A 16775-nucleotide genomic window follows, 5' to 3' on the forward strand; every position below is an offset into this window, starting at 1 on the left:
CTATTTCCTATTGCCTTTTTCCTTCGCTCCATAGATGCTGCTGCACCCGCTGAGTTTCTCCAGCACTTTTGTCTACCTAATATTTAATGCCTCTCTCTAGGTGTCCAGAAAGGTGAAGCTGGCCAGAAATATGTGAAGAACAAATTTTGTTTTAATTTGGGATCCAAGCTCCAAAGCATCATAGAATGTTTCCCTGAAACACCCCAAAGAACATTCAACGTCTGCAAGACCAGGAGCAGACGGGGTTTGATTTAGAGCTTGTCCGGTGGACAACAACTTTGAGAGTAAACCTCCATAGCCAGAGTTGACAATCAGTGTGTTAATGTAATAAGAAGAAACTGCAGGTGCTGCTGCTTTATACCAAAGATGGACACAAAGTGCTAGAGTAACTCAGTGGGTCAGGCAGCATCTGTGGAGAACATGGATAGGTGATGTTTCACAAAGTGCTGGAGTAACTCAGCGGGTCAGGCAGCATCTGTGGAGAACATGGATAGGTAACGTTTCATAGAGTGCTGGAGTAACTCAGCGGGTCAGGCAGCATCTGTGGAGAACATGGATAGGTAACGTTTCATAGAGTGCTGGAATAACTCAGCGGGTCAGGCAGCATCTGTGGAGAACATGGATAGGTGATGTTTCACAGAGTGCTGGAGTAACTCAGCGGGTCAGGCAGCATCTGTGGAAAAAATATGTTTTTGCAGGTTCTCTGAATAAGACAGCAGGGTTTTTACAATGATTTTAATGTCTTTATGGTTTGAGTCTTTTCCTTTAAATCAATCGATCCTTGAAGTATGAAGGTGACCTTTGGCCAGAGGTTTTATCTATAATTACTTCAGGGTTTTTGATTATTAGTTCACTCTTGTATCCCAGTTCGGTGCTAACATACTTGTGTTATATTTGGACATGGTAAACCTCGATGATACTTTTAAATGGTTGAGAACAAGATAACATTGGACACACTAGAGGCAGGAAACATGTCCCCGATGTTGGGGGAGTCCAGAACCAGGGGCCACAGTTTAAGAATAAGGAGTAAGCCATTTAGAACGGAGACGAGGAAACACTTTTTCTCACAGAGAGTGGTGAGTCTGTGGAATTCTCTGCCTCAGAGGGTGGTGGAGGCAGGTTCTCTGGATGCTTTCAAGAGAGAGCTAGATAGGCCTCTTAAAAATAGCGGAGTCGGGGGATATGGGGAGAAGGCAGGAACGGGGTACTGATTGGGGATGATCAGCCATGATTAAATTGAATGGCGGTGCTGGCTCGAAGGGCCGAATGGCCTACTCCTGCACCTATTGTCTATTGTCTATTGTCTATAACAGGAGAGACAATTGGCCCAGAGACTTCACTTACCAAAAATAATTTTGCTTCTTGATAATCTGTAAAATGAATTGATCCCTTTTTCACATGGTTGGGTGATGTAGTGTAAATCCTTAGCAGCTGCTGTAGATGTCACATCTCATCACTGTGGTCTTTCGCTTTCTCTTGCATTAATCTTCTGTCGGGGCTGGTTTTGGATCAAGTGAGAGGTTAGAATTTTAAAATCTGTAATCTTATTTTTGGCTGATGTCCGTAATAACTAAGGGCGTAGTCGAATAACCCAACAGCATTCACATGCAGACACACAGGCAAAGGTTGGTTACATTTGGGACTGCATGTAGAGTTGCTGCCTTACAGTGCCAGACAGTCGGGTTCGATCCTAACTAACGATGCTGTCTGTACAGACTTTACACATTCTCCCTCTGACCATGTGGGTTTTCTTCAGGTGCTCTGGTTTCCTCCCGCATTCCAAAGATGTGCAGGTTTGTGGGTTAATTGGCTTTGGTAAAATAGCAAATTGTCCCCAGTGTGTAGGGTAGTGCTTGTGTGCAGGAATCGCTGGTCGGCGCAGACTTGATGGGCTGAAGGGCCTGTTTCCCTGCTGTATCTCTAAACAAAACTAAACTAATCTATACCTCAAGACGTGCTATACAGTCTCAGAGTCAGAGTCATACAGTGTGGAAATAGGCACTTCGACCCAACATGCCCACACCAGCCAACATGCCCCATCTACATCAGTCCCACCTGCCTGTGTTTGGCCCATATCCCACCCCATCCATGTACCTGTCTAAATGTATTTTAAACATAACGGTAGTGGCTGCTTCAAATATCTCCTCCGGAAGCCCGTTTCAAATACCTACCACCCTTTGTGTCAAAAATAAATTGCCTCTCATGTTCCTATAAAATCTTTCACCCCTCACCCTCAACCTATGTCCACTAGTTGTTGATTCCCCTCCTCTGGGTAAAGGACCCTGTGCATTTACCCAATCTATTCCTTTCATGATCTTATAAACCTCTTCTGCTGAACTTCATTAGTGTTATTAACTGGGGATACATTTCAAGAGAGAGATGTTATCCCAAAGCATTGATTGCCCTCTCCACTGTGATGTGTAGAAGATCAATGTTTTTGGTCAACAGTTGTCCCTTATCTGACGTTGATAGAATATTCCCATTGTTATGCATTATCTTGGCTGCCGCTTTATGTAATTACAGATTAATTAAACACATTCAGATATTCTGAGCTTGGAGAAGGTTTTATCTCCCCCCCCCACCCCCTGTTTTAACTAGGAAAATTAAGGTAAGAACGAAAATATTCACTCCTACATCCTTAACTCCATCTTGATACAACATTTCAAATTGATTGAAGCCATGGTCTGAAACATGACAAGAAATGTAACCTTTCATCTGCTGGATACAAGTTTCATCCTTGTTTCTTTTGGAAACATTTGGAAGAGGAAAGTATTTAAGGGCCAGTCCCACTTGCCGATTTTTTTCGGCAACTGCTGGCATCATTGACTGACGTATCAGGTCATCGAAAAATTCGCGATGTGACGCAGCGTGATGTGTTTTTTCAAGTGTCGCAAATCTGCTGGATTTTGAAATGTTCAAATCCTTTGACGACACTGATATGACGCCGGCAGTCGCCGAAAATAATCGCCAAGTGGGACAGGCCCTTTAGCAGGATGAGGTGGAACCCCATTATAACTCACCGAATAGTGAAAGGCCTGGATAGAGTTGATATGGAGAGGATGTTTCCAAGAGTGGGAGAGACTGGGATCAGAGGGAACAGCCTCAGAATAAAAGGACATACTGTTAGAAAAGAGGTGAGGAGGAATTTATTCAGTCAGAGGGTGGTGAATTACTACAGACGGCTGTGGAGGCTATCAGTGGATATTTCAATGCGGAGTTTGAAAGATTCTTTATTTCAATTATTAGGCCTATTTTAGATATGGTAATTTTAATTTTTAAAGCTATATGTATTTATTCTGTTTTTATTAACTGCACTGACGGGAACTGATTGAGAAACCATTTTTTTCGTTTCATCTGTGTTGTGTATGTAAGTACTCAGTTAAAATGACATTAAAGTAAGTACTGAATACTGAATAGTACAGGTGTCAGGGGTTATGGGGAGAAGGCAAAAGAATGGTATTAGGAGGGAGAGATAGATCAGCCATGATTTGAATGGGGGAGTAGACTTGATGGGCCAAAATGTCCCCAATTCTGCTCCAATGAATTGTGAAAAGGTGTATATCCCTAGGTAAAGCCTGAAGTGAGTTTTGAGAAATGAACCATTCTGATATATTCTGGGCGATTCTCCTATGACATGAAAAGGCATGAAGCATTTTGGGGAAAAGCCTGAAGTAAGGAATGGTGCTGATATATTGTTTGCAGTACATACCTGTGGCACAGAGGCAGTTGTGGCATGGAGAAATATCACCATGGGAACCTGCTCCAGAATATTGAGCAGAGGCTGTAACTGTGCAGAAACAAACCCAGCGTGTGTGAATAATTTATAGAAGCTAGCCTCGCTGAGGATATTTTTAGAAGAGAGGAAGTTTAAAAAAAAATAGTGATTTAATAGAGATGGAACAAAGATGAGGCGGTTGCTAGATGAGGCGGGTAGAAGCTGTTTCTACTCGAAATATCTAAAACTACTGGACGGAGCTTCATCCATCTGAGGTGAGAGGGGCAAAGATTTAAAGAGATGTGTGGGGTAGTGTCAGGAACCCGATGGTGGACACAGATACATCTGAAAAAGGGTCTCGACCCAAAATATCACCCATTACTTCTCTCCAGAGACACTGCCTGTCCCGCTGAGTCACTCCAGCATTTTGTGTCTATCTTCGGTTTAAACCAGCATCTGCAGTTCCTTCCTACACAGGTACGATAGTTAAGGGACTTTTGGATGGGCGCAGGGAATGGAGGGATATGGATTTGTGCATAAGGGTTGGTCGTGGTATCATGTTCGGCACAGACATTGTGGGCCGAAGGGCCTGTTCCTGTGCTGTACTGTTCTGTGTTCTCTATACTGCAGCAGGGTCAATGACTACGGGGAACAGTAACAAGTTCATCAAAGTAGCAAACAATTATGTTGTTACATGGAAATAAAAATGCCAACAGAAAACTGAAATAATGACACAAGGGCAGGTGTGTGAATTGAGAAAGTGAGTTATGTTTCATCGGAGAGAGTGCGTGCAGTGTTTATTGCTTGTCTTCCTTGTTACGCTGTGCTGGAGTGCACTACCTGATAGACTGGTGGGTCTGACTCAATAACAACTTGCTATTAGGGACTAAAAGATCTAAAAGTACTTATTTTATCTGTACCGAAGTGTGAAGACGCACACCTCCAGATTCAGAAACATCTTCCCAGCTTTTATCAGGCAACTGAACCGTCCTCTCACCAACTAGCGAGTGGTCCTGACCTCCCATCTACCTCACTGGAGACGTGCGGACTATATTTAATCAGACTTTATCTTGAACTAAAGGTTATTCTCTTTATCCTGTATCCGTTCACTGTGGACAGCTTGATTGTAATCATGACAATAGTACACTAAATCTAACTAAAGCTAAAACATTCTCTCCAACTGTAACACTATATTCTGTACCTTCTATATTTTCTCTTTTACATTACCTGATGAACTGTATGGTATCATTTGCTTGGACAGGGACTCAATACACGATAACAACACAATACTAAGCAGCTTCAGTCATGTCAGCCTCTCGTGAACATTGGTCACTAATGGGCAGCCCAGTGGCGCAGCGGGTAGAGCTGCTGCCTCACAGCGCCAGAGACCCGGGATCGATCCTGACCTCAGGTGCTGTCTCTGTGGAGTTTGCACGTTCTCCCTGTGATCGCATAGGCTTCCTCCCACACTCCAAAGACGTGCGGTTTTGTAGGTTCATTGGCCTCTGTAAATTGATCTGAGTATACAGGGAGTGGATGAGAGAGTGGGATAACATCTTCTTTAAAATAGCGGAGTCAGGGGATATGGGGAGGTCAGGAACGGGGCACTGATTGGGGATGATCAGCCATGCTCACATTGAATGGTGGTGCTGGCTCGAAGGGTCAAATGGCCTACTCCTGCACCTATTGTCTATTGTCTAACATAGAACTAGTGTGAATGGGTCATCCATCGATTGTCGATATGAGCCTGTTTTCATGCTGTAACTCTAAACTGAACAATGAAGATTTTCAAGTGGGGAGGAATTGTTTCTGAGCTGGCTGCATGGGTGGATATCTCTAGACTCCATGGGGAGGAGGCACAGTACTTATTCCCTATTATACATTCTATTTATAAGACGTGGAGGTCACGCATGTTACAAACATGGATGGAATGTGAATCATGCATTCAGCTTTGAATGTCTGGCCCTAGTTGGTGAAGGAAATGTTTGGGGAAGGAATAAAATGAAGTTAGTTGGTTAACAATAGATGGGTGGAATGTGAAAGTGCTTGGAGGAAAAATAGATTGGTGAACTGTTCTTTGAGAGATGGGTGTTCTACAGAATCTAGCAATGCTGCGCTCCTAATTTAAGGATTTATTTGATCTCTTGCTTGCACTCAGTTGATGTTACAGAGCTAAGCATTGGCCATACCCAATCTCAGAAACAATAATACTATTTTAAACGTCAGCTGCCTGCTTTAAAAATAGCCGCAGAATTGTATGAGCCCTGCAGCTTGATTGCAGCTTCCATGGAGACGAGACTATTCATCCAAACGCTCAGTATCACGCAAAGATTCATGCGAAGGCTGCAGGAGGGAAAGATGTCATTCACCAAGGACACTTCCTTGAGTCATAGAGTGATACAGTGTGGAAACAGGCCCTTCGGCCCAACTTGCCCACACCGGCCAACAATGTCAAGTCAAGTCAAGTCAAGTTTATTCGTCACATACACATACGAGATGTGCAGTGAAATGAAAAGTGGCAATGCTCGTGGACTTTGTGCAAAAAGACAAACAAACAAACAACCAAACAAACTATAAACACAATCATAAACACACACATATTCTTTTACATATTAAATATTGGAAGGAAAAACGTTCAGTAAAGTTAGTCCCTGGTGAGATAGGAGTTTACAGTCCGAATGGCCTCTGGGAAGAATGTCCTAGCTACACTAGTCCCACCTGCCCGCGTTTGGTCCATATCCCTCCAAACCTGTCCTATCCATGTACCTGTCTAACTGTCTATTAAATGATGGGATAGTCTCAGCCTCAACTACCTCCTCTGGCAGCTTGTTCCATACACCTACCACCCCTTTGTGTGAAAAAGTGACCCCTCGGATCCCTATTAAATCTTTTCTCCTTCACCTTGAACCTATGTCCTCTGGTCCTCGATTCCCCTTGACTCATCACTTGAAAAAAATACATAACTTCAATGGAATCAGCCATTAATGCAAATACGTATGAAGGAACTGCAGAAGCTGTTTCCACCAAAGATAGACACAAAATGCTGGAGTAACTCAGCGGGACAGGCAGCATCTCTGGAGGGAAGGAATGGGTGACGTTTCGGGTCGAGAAGGGTCTGAAGAATTGGTCTCGACCTGAAGCGTCACCCATTCCTTCTGTCCAGAGATGCTGCCTATCCCGCTGAGATACTCCAGCATTTTGTGTCTATGTTTAATGCAAGTGCGCCAGGCTGCAGATTGTACATCGGTCACTTTATTGATTGTAAATATTTATAAATGTGTGTGTGTGTGTCTCTCTTCAATAACCAGGCCCAGTTTTCTCACATGGGAGCATCCCTCCATTCCAGGACCCCGTACATGTACCGAGTACCAGAGGACACCCAGCTGGCCTTTCTAATAATAAACGGACTCTACTGCATCCTGCCGCAGCTACTTGCCCTGCGATGTGTCCACTGCCCTGAGTTTTTCCTTAAAAGGAAAGAAGACCCAAAGACCAAGTAAACCCTCGTTGTATTAAATATTTTATTTTTCTGCCCCAAATATGTATAATTTGCTAATTAAATGGATCGGCAGATTAAATATTAGTAAATATACCAATAGGAAAATTGTATTAGTGCCTTGTAAATGAAGTTCATTTTCTATTTTGCTATTAATACTGTTTTATTAACTAAATGTACTGTTGTGCAAAGTTGTAGATTTGTGTATTTAAGAGCAATCAATACATAAGTGCCAAACACAATGCACTTATGCTTCTGCCAGTGATTTTAGCTGCAAAATGCAAAATGCTTATTCTGTGCAGCCATCTTCTTGCGTGTGGCGTGCACAGCCTAAAGTTGTTGGACAACTTGTTCTATTTGATCTTATTTCATTGTGCACGCCGGGTTGACTGCATTCGTCGAAACAGGGCGGACCACGTGAAGGTTGCAATCTCCCACCCCTTCTGTGCAGTAGAGTTAGTTGGCAAGTTTCAGTGAGGACTAGGGAGGGGAATGTAAATGTCAAGGTGAAGATAGACATAAAATGCTGGTGTGACTCAGCGGGACAGGCAGCATCTCTGGAGAGAAGGAATGGGTGACGTTTCGGGTCGAGACCACCAGCTCAATCAAGGACCAGTCTCACCCCGGTCACTCCCTCTTCCCCCCTCTCCCATCAGGCAAGAGATGCAGAAGTTTGAAAACACACACCTCCAGATTTAGAGACAGTTTCTTCCCAGCTGTTATCAGGCAACTGAACTGTCCTGTTATCAGGCAACTGAACTGCCTTCTCCCCATAGCCCCTGACACCCGTACTAATCAAGTATCTGTCAATCGCTGCCTTAAAAATATCTATTAATGACCTTCACCACCGTCTGTGTATCCATAACAATCCCTTCATTCTTCTGAATCTCTGTCCAACAGTAGACTTTCACTAAATGTTGTACCTTTGATCCTGAATCTACAGTGGACGACTTGATTGTAATCATATACAGTCTTTACGTTGACAGATTAGTGGTGGGAATGTTCATGTGATAGGGGCAGAATTAGGCCATTTGGCCCATCAAATCTACTCCGCGACTCAATAATGACTGGTCTATCTCTTCCTCCTAACTCCATTCTCCTGCCTTCTCCCCATAACCCCTGACACCCTTAGTAAAGAAAAACCTGTCAAATCTCTGCTTTAAAAATACCCAATCAAGTTGCAGGCCATATTGGACGAGGGGATGTTCTGAAACCGTTGTGTATCCAGGAGAGCTGGCAGTCGGCAGGGGGTGGAGATCGATCAGCTCGTCCTCAGGAACCACCTTAGTTTAGTTTTGTTTAGAGATACAGCGCAGAAACAGGCCCTTCGGCCCATCGAGCCCGTGCTGACCACTAACACTATCCTATACGCCAGGGACAATTCTTACTGAAGCCAATTAACCTACAAACCTGTTCGTCTTTAGAATAAGTGAGGAAACCGGAGCACCCAGAGAAAACCTGTGTGGTCATAGGGAGAAACGTACAAACTCTGTGTGGACAGCACCCATGGCCAGGATCGAACCCAGGAGGCTGGTGTTGTAAGGCAGCAACTCTACCGCTGCACCACTGTGCCACCTCTTCTGCAGAGATGATGGTAAAGACATATTTCAGGAATCCAGCATACAGAGGTTAAATAACCACCTGCTTCCTTCAGCCAGATGTGCTCCTCAATCTCCATCCGGCCCGTGATCAGACAGGAAGCGATGAGTTGACGGTGGGTTCAAGGCCCGGACTCCTGGGCAAGATTTTAATCGCTACTCTGGCAAAAAGATTTTGAGCTAACATTTCTGCATATCCTTATGCGGCTCATGTCAAATGTTGTGTTTTACGGCTGCAGTTACTGCAACATTAAAGACTGTTGTGTTTGTATATCAGTGTGAGGTTGGATTGTTGCCTTGAGATTGCTGGAGGTGCTGCTACCTTAAGGTACAGTGTTACGCAGGTAACCACTCCACCATTCTATGTACCAGTATCAATTGCTTCAATAAACCCATGTGTTTTCCTGATGCTCCTGGTTTGTGAATTATATTGTACTCACAATACAAATACACTGCACTGGCATGGCAGATTCACACAGATGTTGCCAGGACTTAAAGGCCTGAGCTATAGGTGGTTGGGCAGGCTAGGATGTTATTCCTTGGAGCGCAGGAGGATGAGGTGTGATCCTATAAAGGTGTATAAGATCGTGACTAATTGCAGCATTTTCTGTTCTGAACTTGGGAGTTTCAGCATCTGTGTTTCTTTACACACTGTAACTGTGAGGTTCCTGAGGGGGATGGAAGAGGTGGCTATAATTAAAGTCAGGGATGCTTGGCTAAGATTTTGGTTTTAGGGAAATCTGGCCTCAACTCCTCACTCAATTCATGTCTACTGCATCGTACAAGTTCTAATTTTGTCGACAAGTGTAAGATTTATTTCCAGCCTTGATAAAGGATTTGGTCATCCAGCATTGAAAGGGTTAAATAAGCCAGCAATGCCATTTGATTTGCTGAGTAGATTTACAATGAGCGGTGATGAAAGGAGTAACTCAGTACAGTGTGTCCTTCAGCTAAATCACCTATCCATGTTCTCCACAGATGCTGCCTGACCCGCTGAGTTACTCCAGCACTCTGTGTCCTTCAGCTCCCCCCTGTGGTTCAAAGAAACAGGGACAACGTACGTTTATAACGTGGTTTCAACATGAGACACCAAGTCACTACATGTGAATGTTACACCAAATTTGACTTTGTGCAACATATTATGGCAGTTGACTAAAAACTTATTGAACAAGATAATATCTTGCACTGAATGCTGTGCTCTGTATCCGTTATCGATAACCTTGATTGTAATCATTTTTCCCTGACTGGATATCCGCAACAAAAAAGCCTTTCCCTTGTTTCTCGGTACACGTGACAATAGTCAGCTCAACTGAACTAGGATGTATTTAAGGAATAGAGAGAAAGACAGAAGGAACGAGACTGTGATGTGCAGAGAGATATACAGCAAAACGCAGGCAGGTGGGGGACTAGTGTAGATGGGGCATGTCGGCCGGTGTGGGCAGGTTGGGCCGAAGGGCCTGTTTCCACGCTGTATCACTAGATGGGGCATGTTGGTTGGCATGGGCAAGTTGGGCCGAAGGGCCTGTTTCCTCGCTGTATCACTAGATGGGGCATGTTGGTTGGCATGGGCAAGTTGGGCCGAAGGGCCTGTTTCCACGCTGTATCACTCCATGACTCTGTGACAATAAGGTCGAGTCTTGGCCCAATGTTTCGAACATTTCTATCAGCTTTAAAATAAGTAACACCAACATACGTGTATTCCATTAATTTTATTCTACCAGACAGTCATTTCTGAACAGCAGTAGAACAGACATTTTTGTGTAAAGATACTAAATAAATGCTTAAAAAATCCCGTAAGACAGATGGCACACAGAAGAATAAAACTAAGCTGAGTACAAGAAAAGAAAGTTTATTTTTCACATTTAAAGCAAGCATCAAAAATAAATATTGTATCCTCTCTCAGTAACAGAACAGCGAGGCGTTTATAAGAATGAAGTACGGTAAAGAGTGGATGGGATTCTGCTCAGAACAATCCAGAAAGCGGGAGAATATAAAATACATGATTTTTTTCCGTTGTGGTTTACTGATGGGCATGTGAGCAAAAGTATAGTTGGTAGCACAATGATGGGAAGCTGTACAGACTGCTGATGCCAACATTGACAAAAGGAATGATCATATGTAAAATGTCCATCCTTGGACAGCCATCTCCTGCTCCTCCGACATTAGTGGCCTGAATTCAGATGATCGAAGTCTGAAAGGAAAGATTTAGGTAGTTAAAAACAAATGCTACAGATGCTGGAAATATGAAACAAAAACCAAATATCCCCGAAACGCCCCTAACTTGTAGATATGGTGTCAGGAGCAGAAAGGGCTGGACACACTCAACAGATCAAACAACACCTTTGGAAAGAGAAACAGGTATTGACCTTGGAATCTATAGTGCAATGGCAGACATCACTTCCGTTCGAAGAAGGGTCTCAACCCGAAACGTCACCCATTCCTTCTCTCCAGAGATGCTGCCTGTCCCGCTGAGTTACTCCAGCACTTTGTGTCTATCTGTGATGATAGACATATCAGACTTAACCTTCAGTAGTTCCTGAAACAGAGGGTTTTACCGTGTTTATATCGAAATGTCATCATCTGGAACTTATTTCCAGTGAGTTGATGCAATACTGCAAGCTGTGTGTCTAATGTCAACAGAGAGGGGTTGCACAATGGTGCAGCGGTAGAGTAGCTGCCTCACATAGACACAGGTTCAACCCTTACTACAGTTGCTGTCCATGCAGGGTTTGCCCCTTCTCCCTGTGACCGCATGGATTTTCTCCATGTGCTCCGGTTCCCTCCAACACTCCAAAGACATGTAGGTTTGTAGGTTAATTGGCATGGGAAAATTGTAAAAATTGTCCCTAGTGTGTGGAGGATAGTGTGAATGTGAAGAGGTTGCTGGTCGGTGCGGACTTGGTGGGCCGAAGGGCCTGTTTCTACACTGTATCTCTAAAGTAAACGAACTAAACTAAAGCAACAAGGTTCACCGTACCACTGAAGAGAGCTCTGGGCCCCCTTATTGGTAGGTAGTTCATCTCTCTTGGATAACAAGGACTTAATATAAATAGAAATGAATGAAACAAAAAGTTGGCTCTGAATTATCAACGGTTTTTAACATTAAACAAACTGTTACGTATTAGTACATTACCAGTATAGTCCAGTTGGGACATTTCCCTATTTTATAAACGCTGCCAATATTTATTTGAAGGAGAAAGTTCAAACAGATTATAATTTATCCCCCTTCACAGACTGATCCCAAACCTCCGCCAAACATTGAATAAATCTCTAAACTATAAAACATTTGTCAGGTCCTAACATCAATTCATAATTGTGTCATTCTTTGATGGTCTGAATGTGAAGGATAAATAAGCAAACTAAATTAAATATCTTTCTTTGGTGTGCGTGGTGCATTTTGTTCTTTTGAGTTTATTCCCATTTATCTACTTTCTTTTCTCTGTCATCATTGTTTTCAAAAGGTTACTCCTTCAGTGGTATAGATAGGGTGGTCAGAATAGTTTCCCAGGATTGGAAAAATAAAAACAATTAACTAGATGGCATCGGTTTAAGGTGAGAGAGGAGATGTGGGGGACTAGTTACTTTTACACATTGGATGTCTGGATCATGTTGTCGGGGTGGTGGTTGAAGCAGAGATGTTTGTGGCATTTAAAGGACTTTTGGAGAAGCTGATCTGAGGAAAGACATTCTTGCCATAGAGGGAGTACAGAGAAGGTTCACCAGACTGATTCCTGGGATGTCAGGACTTTCATATGAAGAAAGACTGGATAGACTCGGTTTGTACTCGCTAGAATTTAGAAGATTGAGGGGGGATCTTATAGAAACTTACAAAATTCTTAAGGGGTTGGACAGGCTAGATGCAGGAAGATTATTGGGGGTGTTGGGGAAGTCAAGAACTAGGGGTCACAGTTTAAGGATAAGAGGGAAGTCTTTTAGGACCGAGATGAGAAAATCATTTTTTACACAGAGAGTGGTGAATCTGTGGAATTCTCTGCCACAGAAGGTAGTTGAGGCCAGTTCATTGGCTATATTTAAGAGGGAGTTAGATGTGGCCCTTGTGGGTAAAGGGATCAGGGGATATGGAGAGAAGGCAGGTATGGGATACTGAGTTGGATGATCAGCCATGATCATATTGAATGGCGGTGCAGGCTCGAAGGGCCGAATGGCCTACCCCTGCATCTATTTTCTATGTTTCTATGTTTCACATGGGTATGCAGGAAATGGTGGGACAGGGGTCATGTGCAGGTAAATATATATCCACGTTATATATGCAAGTATCTGTACACTGTGAATGGCTCGATTGTAATCATGAGGCTGGTTAGCACGCAACAAAAGCCTTTCACCGTACACGTGAGAATTAGTGATGACCTTGGCATCATACTTGGCACAGGCATTGTGTGCTGAAGGGTCTGTTCTTGTGCTGTACTGTTATATGTTCCATCGTGCTAGCACAAATTAACATGCAATCTAAAACCTTAAATTAAACAAGTTAAACAGTTTCGGTTTGAAGAAGGTTCTCGACCGGAAACGTCACTCATTCCTTCTCTCCAGAGATGCTGCCTGTCCCGCTGAGTTACTCCAGCTTCTCTCAATCATTCCTCTGGTGCAGCCGGGAGGATATTTTGTAATTTGGTGCAAGTGAGGACATCTACAATGTCCTTGTGTCAGTGGATATTTTTAAGACAGAGATAGACAAATTCTTGATTAGAACAGACGTCAAGGGTTATGGAGAGAAGGCAGGAAAATGGGATTAGGAGGCAGAGATCGGCCATAATTGAATGGCAGAGTAGACTTGATGGGCCGAACGGCCTAATTCTACTACGAGAAACTGTGAACTTGTGGCGTTTCTGTTACCTCTTCGTTGATCTGCTGGTATTCAGCAGCATTCTTTGCATTCCCATCCGCCTCCCCTGTTTCCGACCCACTCTTGTCCTCTTCCTCCTTCACGTCCTGGTCACCCTCGTCTTTTCCCTCTTGCTCAGCCGACTTCCGAAGCTGCTTCACTGACTTCTGGGAAACACAATGGCAGCGACACAGAAGATGAGCGGAGCAGAGATGTCATTTATCCCACCCGCCACTGTGGAGATGCATCAATGCTTTGATGATCAGTACTGGCGACAAAGGTTACGGGGAGAAGGCGGGAGGATGGGGTTGAATGACTGTTTGCTTGGTGAAATATATTATATATAAATAATATGAGGATGTTGCCAGGACTGGAGGGTGTGAGCTACAGGGAGAGGTTGGGTCAGCTGGGTCTCTATTCCATGGAGCACAGGAGGATGAGGGGGAATCTTATAGAGGTGTATAAAATCATGAGAGGAATAGAGTGGGTAGATGCACAGTGTCTCTTGCCCAGAGTAGGGGAATCGAGGACCAGAGGACATAGGTTCAAGGTGAAGGGGAAAAGATTTAATAGGAATCCGAGGGGTAACTTTTTCACACAGAGGGTGGTGGGTGTATGGAACAAGCTGCCGGAGGAGGTAGTTGAGGCTGGGACTATCCCATCGGTTAAGAAACAGTTAGACAGGTACATGGATAGGACAGGTTTGGAGGGATATGGACCATTCGCAGGCAAGTGGGACTAGTGTGGCTGGGACATTGTTGGCTGGTGTGGGCAAGTTGGGCCGAAGGGCCTGTTTCCACACTGTATCACTCTATGACTCTAATACACATGTACAATATATATTTATTTCTATATATTTTTCTATATGTAGAATATGTAAATATGGGTGTGTGTATATACACATACACACACACACACACACACACATACACACACACACATACACACACACGCGCATAGAAACATAGAAACATAGAAATTAGGTGCAGGAGTAGGCCATTCGGCCCTTCGAGCCTGCACCGCCATTCAATATGATCATGGCTGATCATCCAACTCAGTATCCTGTACCTGCCTTCTCTCCATACCCTCTGATCCCCTTAGCCACAAGGGCCACATCTAACTCCCTCTTAAATATAGCCAATGAACTGGCCTCGACTACCCTCTGTGGCAGGGAGTTCCAGAGATTCACCACTCTCTGTGTGAAAAAAGTTCTTCTCATCTCGGTTTTAAAGGATTTCCCCCTTATCCTTAAGCTGTGACCCCTTGTCCTGGACTTCCCCAACATTGGGAGCAATCTTCCTGCATCTAGCCTGTCCAACCCCTTAAGAATTTTGTAAGTTTCTATAAGATCCCCTCTCAATCTCCTAAATTCTAGAGAGTATAAACCAAGTCTATCCAGTCTTTCTTCATAAGACAGTCCTGACATCCCAGGAATCAGTCTGGTGAACCTTATATATATTATATATATACAATACCAATAATAACCAATAACACCATAATTAACAAAAAAGTACACACACACATATCTATCTCGATCTATTTCTCTAGTTTAATCAACTATTAAAGGCACATGTGCCATTTCATCAGTCTTTCAATATTTCTATCATACAAAAATCTGTAAAAACGTAAAATTGAAGCAGATAATGAAATTTTTTTTACAGAGTTTGTGCTTTCTCCCCTTGACCGCGTGGGGTATCTCCGGGTGCTCCGGTTTCCTCCCACATTCAAAGGACATTCAAGTCGGTAGGTTAATTGATTTTGGTAAAAATTATACGTAAAATGTGTGTGTGTGTGTGTGTGTGTGTGTGTGTGTGTGTGTGTGTGTGTGTGTGTGTGTGTGTGTGTGTGTGTGTGTGTGTGTGTGTGTGTGTGCGTGTGTGTGCGTGTGTGTGTGTGTTACTGTAAGTATACAGGGGTATAGAGATACAGCACGGAATCAGTGGGCCAAAAGGCCTGTTTCCGCACTCTCTAAACTAAATTAAAATTATTAAGAATAGATTAATGAATAAATTCCAAAACATATATAATTACAAAAACAAACATAAAATTAGGTCAGTTAAAGAGAATCATCTTATCTATACTTAAATTTCTAATGAAATTAGTGAGGTTTGGGATGTGGGAGGTGATTTTCCGGTATGAAAGGGGGAACTTGAGAAGCAGTGAGTTTGTTGGTCGATGTGGAGCCCAGTGCAGAGTGAACCATCTGATGTTCAGAATCTGTCCGTAAGCCCTTGATTTCTGCATTTGACAAGGAATGCATTGAAATGACCAAAGGGTGACAATTCCGTGCGGGACTGCTGGAACTAAGCCAGTGTGATCCAGCCAGTGTTTGTATCTCGGGAAAACATTTCCTTTCCTTTTGTTCTTTGAGATTTACACATTAAACGTTGCAAGTGACCATTTTGAATCTGCTGCAAAGTGAGCTCAAAATGTCTGCTGATTTCTGTTTATGATGTTTACCATTATGCTGCAAGCTTTGTGTCCTGTACAGTGAATCGAGACACAAGCTTCAGTTCACGTCAAGCACAGTCGGTTTATAAATAATAATAACTGCCCACGCTGCTGCACACAACATGGTCTCTCGAAAGATTTGATCATTTGCTGGTTTATTCACCCGTCCAGAGTCTGTGGACAAAGAGATTGCTTGATGGTATTATACTGAGAGTGCCAGCAGGTGGCAGCACCACTGTGCATCTTCATTGTAAACAATGACCTAGTGTTTCCTGAGAGAAACAAAACTGGAATCATAGCTCCTCAACTCAATCTGTTTATTGCCTGAATATTACTGGAAAAGATGATGATGGGGCACGTCAGGAATTTAGTGAATGACAGAATCTACCTCCAAATACGGTTTACAGGCTGGGAGAGAGGGGGGGGGGACAGGGAGAGAGGGGGGGGGGGAGAGGAGAGAGGGGGAGAGGGGGAGGAGAGAGGGGGAGAGACAGAGAGGGAGAGGGGGAGGAGAGGGGGGAGAGAGAGAGAGAGAGGGAGCGAATGAGAGGGGGGAGAGGGAGAGAATGAGAGGGGGAGAGTGTTAAAGCTGCGATGAATAGGGATCTCAAACAGCAAGAAAGCATGAAATTTAAAAAAATGTTTCACTCTCATATACATTTATTATTTCCT

The 16775-nt window shown here is 43.5% G+C and overlaps 2 protein-coding genes across 4 annotated transcripts in view; one reads left to right on the forward strand and one right to left on the reverse strand.

Moving 5' to 3' along the window:
- tm6sf1 (transmembrane 6 superfamily member 1) overlaps nt 1-7829 on the forward strand; it is a 55465-nt gene extending 47636 nt beyond the window's left edge. For both annotated transcript variants that reach the window (XM_033050085.1, XM_033050084.1), the window contains exon 10: nt 7024-7829. In XM_033050085.1, the coding sequence (XP_032905976.1) occupies nt 7024-7215 (192 nt within the window). In that variant the 3' untranslated portion in view covers nt 7216-7829. The remainder of the gene's footprint in view (nt 1-7023) is intronic.
- Nucleotides 7830-10503: 2674 nt separating this feature from the next.
- hdgfl3 (HDGF like 3) overlaps nt 10504-16775 on the reverse strand; it is a 50217-nt gene continuing 43945 nt past the window's right edge. For both annotated transcript variants that reach the window (XM_033050053.1, XM_033050052.1), the window contains 2 exons: nt 13664-13819; nt 10504-11000 (listed from right to left, as the gene is read on the reverse strand). In XM_033050053.1, coding sequence (XP_032905944.1) covers nt 10986-11000; nt 13664-13819 — 171 coding nt within the window. In that variant the 3' untranslated portion in view covers nt 10504-10985. The remainder of the gene's footprint in view (nt 11001-13663; nt 13820-16775) is intronic.

This window comes from Amblyraja radiata, chromosome 34 (genome assembly GCF_010909765.2).
Source record: "Amblyraja radiata isolate CabotCenter1 chromosome 34, sAmbRad1.1.pri, whole genome shotgun sequence".
Classification (NCBI taxonomy): Eukaryota; Metazoa; Chordata; class Chondrichthyes; order Rajiformes; family Rajidae; genus Amblyraja; species Amblyraja radiata.